General features: G+C 38.9%; 1 protein-coding gene across 1 annotated transcript in view; it reads right to left on the reverse strand.

Moving 5' to 3' along the window:
* Positions 1–8298: 8298 nt before the first annotated feature.
* Positions 8299–12020, reverse strand: part of CNGA1 (cyclic nucleotide gated channel subunit alpha 1) — a 37876-nt gene continuing 34154 nt past the window's right edge. The window contains exons 8-9 of the mRNA XM_070791403.1: positions 11622–11728; positions 8299–10118 (exon numbers count right to left, since the gene is read on the reverse strand). Of these exons, the coding sequence (XP_070647504.1) occupies positions 8704–10118; positions 11622–11728 (1522 nt within the window). The 3' untranslated portion in view covers positions 8299–8703. The remainder of the gene's footprint in view (positions 10119–11621; positions 11729–12020) is intronic.

Here is a 12020-nt window from a genome sequence, read left to right on the forward strand (position 1 = left end):
AGCTGGCTCTCCCATTTCTCTTTACGTCCAGCCACACTTTTGATACCAGATGTGTGGATTTTTCCCCACAAAATAATTATTCAGTTCTCAGTGGGTACCACCTGGATGTCCTACATTTAATTCAGCTCTGACACTAATTGCCTGGAGAGTTCAGATCTCACTGGTTAAGGGCTCAATCCCACAAGACTGGCCCCCTCACTTCAGATGCCAGTCACTAGTCTCATGGCTGTCACTTTTACTCCTGATCACGCAGCTGGAGACCCACCCTCCCCTACCTCTGGACCATTTATTCACATGTGGCAACTCTATCACCCTTGTAGTCAATCTCTAGGGCCCATCCACATCTAATAGAGTACATTCTGTTCACTAAACAGAAATGCATACAGTATTCTAAGTTCAGATGCCCCATGATTTTCTATAAAGGCAAGAGCATGTTTCTTCTTAAAACTTTCCAATTAAATCCAGTCTTTTTTGATCTTTTTGTAATCTCCACTGAGAACATTACTAGCTGCAAAGTCCTTATATAAGCCTTCACTGCCTTTGATTACTCAGAGCCAATTATTTTAAAATTATAATGTTCATTATCTTATCCCAAATGTATTCACTCCAGTAGAATTACCCCTATTGAAGCCCATCTACTGGTTTTAAGATGATGTTTAATTAAACATCTTAAATGGCTCAGATGGTAAAGCATCTCTCTGCAGTGCAGGAGACCTGGGTTCGATCCCTGGGTTGGGAAGATCCCCTGGAGAAGGAAATGGCAACCCACTCTAGTACTCTTCCCTGGAGAATCCCATGGATAGAGGAGCCTAGTAGACTACAGTCCATGGGGTCGTGAAGAGTCAGACAGGACTGAGTGATATCACTTTCACTTTCAAATGTGACCAGTCCCATTAGAGTCAATACCTAGGGAATCTATTTATCCTCACCATTTATTGTATGATATCTGTTCTAAGTCTACTATAAAATTCAAAAAATAATTATGGTAATCATTGTTACAATAACTTTTAAAAAGTTTAAATAAGTGATATCTACTGATTTCCTTTTGTTCACAAATTTATTTACAGCTCAAATAGATTATTCAGTTATGGCTTCCAGTTTGAGAGGCTCAAATAATTTGAAGAAAGTGATTATAACTGGGCTCAGGAAGCAAAGGCTCAATCTGCATTGCTTGTATCACAGTATACTACATTTGATGGCAAATAGGTATTTGAAATATGGTTAATCTATATTATGTATTTGTATTTGTGTGTGTGTGTGTGTGTGTGTGTGTGATTTATTTTTGGTTACTCTCTTTGAGCTTCAAAAAAGCTTTCTGGTTTGGCATGTGGGCCAGCGGAGCAGGGAAGCCTGGTGTGCTGCAGTCCATGGGGTTGCAAAGAGTTAGACATGACTTAGTGATTGAACAACAACAACCAGTGAAGAAGGCCACCTCTCAAGGTAAAAGAAATAAGACTAGATCAGTAGCATTAAATAAAGAGATCTATATTAAAGAGTTTAGCACTAAAATTTATTTTTAAAAGACCTATCCATTATTTCAGTTCATTAATAAAACAACTCTCATTTTTCTACCACTGAGGAGTCTTGTCTCTCTTTAATCAATGAATTTCAAATGCCCAATTCTTTTAGACAGAAAAATAAAAGGAGTACAATCAAGGTAAATTTCATGTTACTTTACTGTAATATGCTTCTTTGGTGATTTTATATATTTTATGCTTTTTTAGGCACTTTGAAATTATATCAGAAATGGAGCAATGGAAAAAGCCATAAATGTAGATCTATTAATTATCCTTATTTTTAGCAAACTAAGGAACTAGGGAGAGAGGTCTATTACACTAAAATCTGAGTGGAAACAAATTACATTCCTATCCTGGAGTCCCCCTGGTAATGGTAGACAGATGGTCATCCTTCAACACTCTTTCTGCCACAATGAGGCCATTGGAGGATATCAGGGAGCACTATGGACTTGGGTGCCACCAGGATACCTGTGCTCCTCAGCATCATGAATCTTTGTGACAAACCCAGGAAACAGGCTCCCTGCTCTCTGAAGACCTAACTCAAGTAGCTTTCTTGGACCAAGTCCAACTGGCCGAAGCTCAGCCTAGATGAAACAAAAAGGAACCTAACTGAAAAGAGGAGAACTGGCAATTTGACAAGAAATCAAATATCAACTCTTTTTAAGGGCCAACATTGTCAGGCTGATGAGTAATTTTGTGGTAAATTGCTATTTTCAGAATCCCAAAGGAATACATGGGTGAAAAATTCATTCTTTCACCTTGAACTCATCAGGAAACCAAGAGCCAGACGTGGAATGTAATTCTAGAAGGTATTGTCTCCAAGTGATTTAATATGCACTCTGACTAACTTCAAGTGGAAACACAGGTAATTGGCATGTAACCACCAAGTAGAGCCTCATAAAGCACTCAAGTTCATCTGTGTAGAAAGCAATCAAGTACAATCTCATGGTGAAGTAAACACTGAGCCAAGGGTTAAAAGTCCAGGCTTTGCCACTAAACTAGCTGTGTGAATGTATACTTAACTCATCTTTTTTTCTTCTTGTGAAATAATTCAAATATACCAAAAATTATAGAGAATATATGTCCGTATTTGTATGTAGGTTTGTCAAATCTTAATATTTGGACTTATTTCCTTCATAGTGTTTTAAAATATATAAAACATATAAATGAAGTCCTCTGAATTTTCCAGTTTCTCTTCCATCCCATCCTCTCCATTCAACACAGAAGTAACCACTCTCCTGATTTCTGCTCATTCCCCTGCCTGTTATTAAACTGTTATATAATAGGTACACATCAGTAAGTGCTACCTAGTACTTTGCTGTATGTTTGTAAGTTTTGTATAGATAACAATTATATGTACATACAAGAGTGCACAAATGAAAATGTTAAGAACAAACACAATGGAGCCTCAGGACTTGGATTCAAATAATGGTTGTGTAACTTTCTTCTTGTGGGCATCAGGCAAAACAAGCAAACTCTCTGTGGCTCCATTTCCTCATCTGTTAAACAGGAGACATAAGAGAACCTAACTTCTAGGTTGTCCTGAGAATTCAATGAATTGACATCTGGAAAATACTTGGGACAGAGCCTGGCACAAACTCAGCACTACATAAATGTTCAGTTCAGTTCAGTCGCTCAGTCATGTCCAATTCTTTGCGACCCCATGGACTGCAGCACACCAGGCCTCCCTGTCCATCACCAAGTCCCGGAGCCTACCCAAACTCATGTTCATTGAGTCGGTGATGCCATATAACCATCTCATCCTCTGTCGTCCCCTTCTCTGACTGCCCTCAATCTTTCCCAGCATCAGGGTTTTTTCAAATGAGTCAGTTCTTCACATCAGGTGGCCAAAGTACTGGAATTTCAGCTTTAACATCAGTCCTTCCAATGAACACCCAGGACTGATCTCCTTTAGGATGGACTGGTTGGATCTCCTTGCAGTCCAAGGGACTCTCAAGAGTCTTCTTCAACACCACAGTTCAAAAGCATCAATTCTTCGGTTCTCAGCTTTCGTTAGAGTCCAACTCTCACATCCATACATGACTACTGGAAAAACCATAGCCTTGACTAGATGGACCTTTGTTGGCAAAGTAATGTCTCTGCTTTTTAATATGCTGTCTGGCCTGGTCATAACTTTCCTTCCAAGGAGTAAGCGTCTTTTAATTTCAGGGCTGCAGTCACCATCTGCAATGATTTTGGAGACCCCCAAAATAAAGTCAGCCACTGTTTCCACTGTTTCCCCATCTATTTCCCATGAAGTGATGGGACCAGATGCCACGATCTTCATTTTCTGAATGTTGAGTTTTAAGCCAACTTTTTCACTCTCCTGTTTCACTTTCATCAAGAGGCTCTTTAGTTCTTCTTCACTTTCTGCCATAAGGGTGGTATCATCTGCATATCTGAGGTTACTGCTGTTTCTCCCGGCAATCTTGATTCCAACTTGTGTTTCAACCAGCCCAGCGCTTCTCATGATGTACTCTGTAAATAAGCAGGGTGACAATATACAGCCTTGACGGACTCCTTTTCTTATTTGGAACCAGTCTGTTGTTCCATGTCCAGTTCTAACTGTTGCTTCCTCACCTGCATACAGGTTTCTCAAGAGGCAGGTCAGGTGGTCTGGTATTCCCATCTCTTTCAGAATTTTCCACAGTTTATTGTGATCCACACAGTCAAAGGCTTTGGCATAGTCAATAAAGCAGAAACAGATGTTTTTCTGTAACTCTCTTGCTTTTTCCATGATCCAGCGGATGTTGGCAATTTGATCTCTGGTTCTTCTGCCTTTTCTAAAACCAGCTTGAACATCTGGAAGTTCACAGTTCATGTATTGCTGAAGCCTGGCTTGGAGAATTTTGAGCATTACTTTAGTAGCATGTGAGATGAGTGCAGTTGTTGGTATTCAAACATTTTATAGAATGCATTATATGAATATATTCTAATTTATATGTCATCTCCTTTCCACGATCATTTAAGTTGCTTACATTTTTTTACTATTACACCCTTCAACATGTCTCACTGTTGAAGAATGTGGCCAATATTTGTAGTGATTATAAACACCTAAGAATGAACTTTCTGGGTTTTAGGTTAACCCAACTTGCAGCTCTAGCAGATATCAGCATATTGCTTTCCAACATATGGCAAAAATTTCCAGTCTCATTCAAAGTTCCCATTACTACATACTCATCAGTTTTACTGTCGTCTGATCATCATTTCTGTATTTTCAAAATGAGGAGGGATAAATAAGATGATCCGTAGAGTGTGCATTTTCTATATTCTCTGATTCCCTTTTCTTGAATTTCCCACTTTCTCTCTTCACCTTGAGATAAACTAGTCCAGCAAATAGCAAACTGTTTCTTCTGAGTCTATAAGCCTATTTTTTTTTGTATTTTATATTCTGAATAGTCTATAAACTAGGACATCCAATAATAAAATTTCAATAGTCATAAGGAAGAATATAACTTAAAGTGACAATGTCCAAGCCAGGCATACATACATCCAACACTATTAAAACATATCTGTGGTTTTCAAATATTTTAAAGCAGTGGACTTTTTAAAAAATAAAAGTACAAAATGAAGCTCAATATAAATGCTGCTTGCTCCTTTTCTCCCCTTTTTGCTTACCTTTAAAATGCATCTTACACATTGGTAAAAGCTTCTTGCAATGAAATTATATTAGTGCCTAGATGAACTTCCTGAAAATAAGAAATATTAAAACGCTTCCATTCATGTTGTTATTTTACCCATTACATTTGTATTTTATACTTTATTTGATCATGCTTTCATTTTAGACTAATATATAGTCTATACTAAAATCTTCTGGAAATATTCATGTCAGAGAAAGACTGCCTATTGTTACCAAAGAGCTCTGATTTTACTACCTACAATTTCTATGAGAAAAAAAAAAGCTTCAGGCTCTGAAGTTTATAATTATAGGCCAATATTGCCTCCTAATAGTAAGAAGCTTAATCACATCATATTTCAAGTTAGAAAAGTTGATTTTTAAAAATTCTGCAAAATCTTGAAGTAATCTCTTCCTATATCATAATAGATTTGGGAGGAAGGCAGAATACTTACCAGACACATTGGCAAGCCTGGGTCATATTCTCTCTGATCTGCCATCTACAAGTCCCAGAATTCTCCCTCTCATTTCCTCTCAGATGCCATTACTAAAGATCTTCCAACTTCAGCCAGCCTTCACTTGTCCTTACATCAAGCCTGTTGTAGTCTTAACATGTTAAGATCCTAGTCCCAGACAGCCACTGGAGTGCGGGATCAGGCTGGAATGTGGATGGTCTCTGGATTGATAAAAGAGAGCTCCTGCTTTGACATCCACATGTACCCAAGTCAGCACACTTATCATCAGTCTCACCAAAGCCACATGTTCCCTGTCTTTTTTTTTTTTTTTTTTTAACTTTCTCATGAAGCCAGCAGAGAAGGCAATGGCAACCCACTCCAGTACTCTTGCCTGGAAAATCCCATGGAAGGAGGAGCCTGGTAGGCTGCAGTCCATGGGGTCGTTAACGACTGAGCATCTTCACTTTCACTTTTCACTTTCATACATTGGAGAAGGAAATGGCAACCTACTCTAGTGTTCTTGCCTGGAGAATCCCAGGGACAGAGGAGCCTCAGGGGCTGCAGTCTATGGGGTTGCACAGAGTCGGACACGACTGAAGCAACTTAGCAGCAGCAGAAGCATGAAGCCAGAGCTCAGTTGTGAAGTTCTGCTTCACACTCCAGGTGTCTAAAACTGGAGTCTTCACCACCTGGAAGAGTCATGAAAAAGGATTTGGCTAAACCCTCCTTAGCCCAAGGCTTTGCACCAAGAACCTGCTACCTATCTGATGTAAGCTCAGAGCTTGGGGTCAGAGGTCATCAAATCAGAACCCTTGGATACGTCTCTAGCCCAGATCAGATTCAATGTGCCCCCCACTGGATGCTGTGGTTGGGGTTGCTTCTCCTTTGGGAGACAGCCCTGAGCCAGGTGTGCAACCCTCACTTATTCCCAGCAAATCTGCCGCTATGAGGAGCCTTCAAGCCTGTTTACAGTGTTTTAGAGGTTTTTATAACAGACAAGAAGGAACATAAAGAAAAGAATAAAACACAGATGAAGGAAAAGGAATAATAAGAAAGAAAAGAGAGGAAAAGGAGCACTTGTCTCAAGAAGAAGCCGTATTTTTTTATTACTTATGATTCACCCACTCCAGGACTAACCACTTCCTCTGCAGTGAAGTATTTGCCTGTTGATATTAAAGATATAGGTAGGATGTTGAAGGGAAGGCTTCAAAGGCTTCAAGGCAAAAACAACATTTAGTTCAACAAATATCCTATTGGTAGAGTAGGATAACTTCTACCATGGGCATACACTGATTGAGGTCCATAGAGATATCTGAAATGTCAAATTAACAAGTCATATTATTGTCATATTAAGTCATATTATGTCATATTAAGTCATGTTAAGTCATATTATTATAGGCATGGATAGAAATCTGAAGTCAATCCAAGTGATCTGTGGTAAGAATTTACTGAGCCACATCTGAGTTTAGCAGTAGAGTTATATAACTGATTATCAGTGTCTTCTGTGAGCACACACTTGTCATATAATTCCCGTTTCTTTTCTAGACCCATCCTCCTATTAACTCCTTCCTGGCTCTCTTCCCACGCTTTAATGTATGAATTACCTAGGGGTTTGCTAAAATTTGGATTCTGATACAGCAGGTCTGGAGTAGGGCCTGAGATTCTGAATTGCTAAGAAGCTCCCATGATGCCCATGCTGGACTATAGTACTTCCAGCTCTCATTTTCTAACAATTTCCTTTGTTCATCACCCAGCAAAATATTAGCTTTATCTCTTTTTCTTATTGCTGGTCAGTCAGAGAAAAGGAGATAGTAGCCAACTTCTATCAAGCTTTAATAATCATGAATTTTAAAATTTATATAATTAAAGATTCTTATAATATTTTATGATTTTCAATTTCATGATTTTCAATTTCCCAGGTGGTTCAGTGGTAAAAATCCTGCTTGCAATGCAGGAGACGTGGGTTTGACCCCTAGGTCGGGAAGATCCCCTGGAGAAGGAAATGGCAACCCATTCCAGGATTCTTGCCTAGGAAATCCCATGGACACAGGGCCTAGTGGGCTATAGCCCATGGGGTTGCAAAAGAGTCAGACAAGACTGAGCAACAAAAACAACAAGGCTTACTCGATGGCTCAAGTAGTAAAGCATCCATTTGCAATGCAGGAGATTCCGGTTCAATCCCTGGATCCAGAAGTTTCCCTGGAGGAGGAAATGGCAACCCATTCCAGTATTCTTGCCTGCAAAATTCCATGGACAGAGGATCCTGGCGGGCTATAGTACACGGGGTCACAAAGAGCCAGACACAACTAAGCACAGCATAGTCATATGTGTGTGTGTGTGTGTACAGAAAAGGAAATGGCAACACACTCCAGTATTCTTGCCTAGAGAATCCCACAGATACAGGAGTCTGGCAAACTTCAGCCCATGCAGCTGCAAAGAGTCAGACATGACTGAGCATGCACACACCATGTGTGTATGTATGTGTATGTGCATATGTACATATATATACACACATGCACATATATACATACACACATATATAAATATGATTTGTCATGCTTATATTAGTAAGAAGTTTCTTTCAACCATTCTTCCCAAGCTCTAGCATAAATGATTAAGGTCTTTAAAATGACCTGGAAGCTCTAAAATGTCCTAAACTCTCGACCAAATTATCAAATAAATAATATTCGCTATAGCTTTAGGATTTATATCACTTTATTGCATTCTAATTCTTTTTAAATAGTATCCTGAACATGAGGTACATGATAATTTTCAGTTGCCCCTGAGCAATATAAATTGTCTGAAAGTGAGAGATGCTTGTTTACTTTTATAAAGAGTGTTACATAAAAGGACCATATGTGAAAAAATTAGAAGATAAGAGATGCTGACAAGTTAATTGGTTCTTTGCAGGTCATCCATTGTGAAAAATTCTAAGTGTGATGATTCTTTAGCTATAGTACCTCACAAGCAAATGTATGGCTTTGTGCCCTGTACCAAAGCACATTTTCCCTATGGAAAAATTCCCAGCTGAGTCATCCTTGTCTCCCGGCTTACAGGTACCTTCATCACATCACCAAAAGGATCCTGAGGAATGTCCTTATGAAAAACCAGCTTTTCAGTCCTGTGTAGAGTCTGTGGGCCCACTTTCAGTTCCAGATCCTTCGATAGCTGAAAATTCTGTGTCAATAAGTGGTTTCAGGAATTTCTCAACCTTGGTTAGCCTCTGCTTCAGTTTCTGCTGCATTGACTCATACTCAGCCAGGATCCGAGCAAACCTTGTTTGCAGGAGGTCTACTGAGCTCTCCATTCGGGTGACCTTCTCTTCAAGATCTTTAGGATCACTTCCAGCATTTGCAATGTTTATGTCCAATAGACCATCTTTCATCAAGATTTGCTTCCCTTTCTCTTCTAGCATACCTTTGGCATCTGGGTACTCAGTTAGAGCTTCCATGAGGTCATCTTTTGAGAGACAGAATAGATCTGAGTAGCCAATGCTTTTAATATTGGCTGTTCTTCGATTGCCAGCTTTGCTACCTTTAATATTAAGGATACTGATTTCACCAAAGTAGCTGCCATCACTCAATACTACAAACTGAGTGATCCCGTCATCAGCCACCACGGCGAGTTTGCCTTCCTTGATGATGTACATCTCTCGGCCAATGTCCCCTTTCTTGCAAATGTAATCTCCAGGACTGTAGACTTGGGGTTGTAATTTCAAGACCAACTCCACCAACAGACCAGCTTCACAGTCTGCAAAAATGCGCACCTTTTTTAATGTGTCTAAATGAACATTGATGGCGATCTCTGCTCTTAGTTTATCAGGTAGATACTTCAAGACTTCTCTCTCATCTACTGTTTTTTTGTTGGTCCACAGATAGTCAAACCATTTAATAACTCGCTTCTCCATATCTTTGCTTACATTTCGAAAATGCATGTATTGCTTGATTGCATCAATTCTTGCTTGAAATTCTGCCCTGGCCGCATTCATGTTGGAAATCATAGAACCTATGTTACCGACAATGGTGGCAAAAATTAACACTCCAATGAGGAAATCAGCCACCACAAAGAAATACTCAGAATCCCTCACAGGAGGTGGTGTTTCGCCAATAGTGGTCAAAGTCAGTGTAGACCAGTAAAGACTGTACACATATTTTCTAGCCAAACGGCCAAAATCAGGATCATTAACATCAGGATAGACCCATGTGTCATTTCCAAACCCAATAGCTTTGGAAATAGAGAAGTACACACACGCATTCCAGTGGATGATGATGATGATGTACATGACAAGGTTAGAGATCCTGAAGATGTTTGGGTAGTTTGTCCGTGTTTCTGTTCTCTGGAAGAACTCAAACATTCGAGAGATCCTTAACAATCTGTTTAATCTAATTTCTGGATAATTCCAGCCAAACTTAATATACAGCAGATCAGTTGGGATCACTGATAGAACATCAAGTTTAAATTGAAAGGTTGATTTATACTTGTCTATGAGTTTACGCTCTTCCTTCACCAGTAGTCCTTGTTCTAGGTAACCTAAAATAGAAAAAAAAAAGTTTTTCCTTTTTATGCCGTTGTGAATTTTTCTAAAGTAACTTTCAACCAACTTTGCTGAGTTCAAAACAAGAGCTCATTTCAATAAATACACTTTCAGCAATGTAATGAGATCAACATACGGCTGTGGAAAATGTTCTTTGGCAGAAATAAAAAATCTAGCTTTATAAGTACAAAAGTGGGAGATTATATGCAATGTATATATATGAGGTATATATGCAAATTTCTCTAGGCTCAGTGTCTTGTCCAGGTTAAGCTATTCTTTTTATAAACAGTGTTCATACAAAGTTTTCTGCATGCTCTAGCACTGTGTTTAATTCCTCATGCCACTCTTTTGTCAGAATCCCAGCCTCACCCTTGAAGCTTGGGTACCTCCTTGCTGTTTGACTGTCCTGCATAGTCTTGCCTTACCCTTTCAATGTGAAGCATGTCTCCTTAGAGGCTTCATTTTCATATCTCTTTCTTGACCTTCCCCAGGCTAAATTAGACATCTGGGATCTTCCTTTCACTTAAGCTGCTACCATGGGCCCTGTGTATTAAACCCAGAATTTCAATGCTCTGATATATTTCACTAGGGAAAATTTTTATTTCTCTTCCTATTTTGGTTACCAGAGCTGTGCATAGAACAGAACTGAAATATTGTTTCAGTGCACTGATACTAGAGAATGTCACTATTTTACATAATGATTCTTAAAAGCCATTCTCTGCATACATAGGTTACCTTTGCATGTAGAGAGTAGTATAGAAACAATAAGCTTATACCTATTTAACAAGAATACTTCAGTAAGAAGCTATCAGATCCTGCCCAGATTATTGGTCAATAATGCCTCCCTATGAACCATAAAGTTGAATTAAAGATGTATGTCCTGTTTCTTATAATATTTCTAGGACAGCTCTGCTAAGTACAATGACCTTTTCCCCCATGTCTCTTCAAGGTACCTCTGCTAAGTAGCAATTACCCTTTCCTCACAGAGCTGCAGAATATTTCTGTTCTCTCTGTTCCTCTTGCCTGGTATGAACCCAGTGAACAGGCTAATGGAGGAAAGCCATCAATCCATATCCAGAAGGTTGCTAGTAATGTCCTTCTGAATCAGTTGGAGTAGCCTAAGCCTGTGGGTTGGGCTTTCCTGGTGGCTCAGATGGTAAAGAACCTTCTGCAATGTGGAAGACTCAGGTTCAATCCTTGAGTCAAAAAGATCCCCTGGAGAAGGCAATGAGAACCCACTCCAATATTCTTGCCTGGAGGAGTCCATGGACAGAGGAACTCAGCAGGCTACAGTCCATGGGGTCGCAAAGAGTCAGACACAACTGAGCGACTAACACACACCAGCCTGTGGTTGAGTATATGGTACTCTTGCTTTCAATGGTGCCTTTTCTTCTCAAAAAACTCTTTGTTTTCTTTAAGAATACTTGAATTAATAAATTTCAAATTAAACAGAGACAAAAGCACAAAATTGCAAAATATCCAAAACTAAACATATTTACCTGTCCTTGTTCGTACAAACATATCAAGAAGATAGACTACATCTGATAAGTAATCAAAAGCAAGCCAGTATTCTAGGTAATCAGACTGAAGTTCATCAAAACATGCTCTGTAAAAGAAAAACTTGTATAAATAAAATGAAAGGGGACCAATTTAAATAAATTTAAATAAAAGTCCTCTTTGTATAATTTTTATCATGATGAGAAATATAATACACTAAGGTGAGGAGGGGTCCTTAGAATCCATTTACTCAACCATGGTTTTCCCAAATTTATTCCCAAATCTGAGGGTTAGATTTAGTTTTTTCACATTTCTGAATTTCAACATTCTTTCCATTATACCAGTCAGCTTTGTGAAAATATCAAATGAAAATAAATGGCTCAAGCTAATGTCAAAATACT

This window comes from Bos indicus, chromosome 6 (assembly GCF_029378745.1).
Source record: "Bos indicus isolate NIAB-ARS_2022 breed Sahiwal x Tharparkar chromosome 6, NIAB-ARS_B.indTharparkar_mat_pri_1.0, whole genome shotgun sequence".
Taxonomy (NCBI): domain Eukaryota; kingdom Metazoa; phylum Chordata; class Mammalia; order Artiodactyla; family Bovidae; genus Bos; species Bos indicus.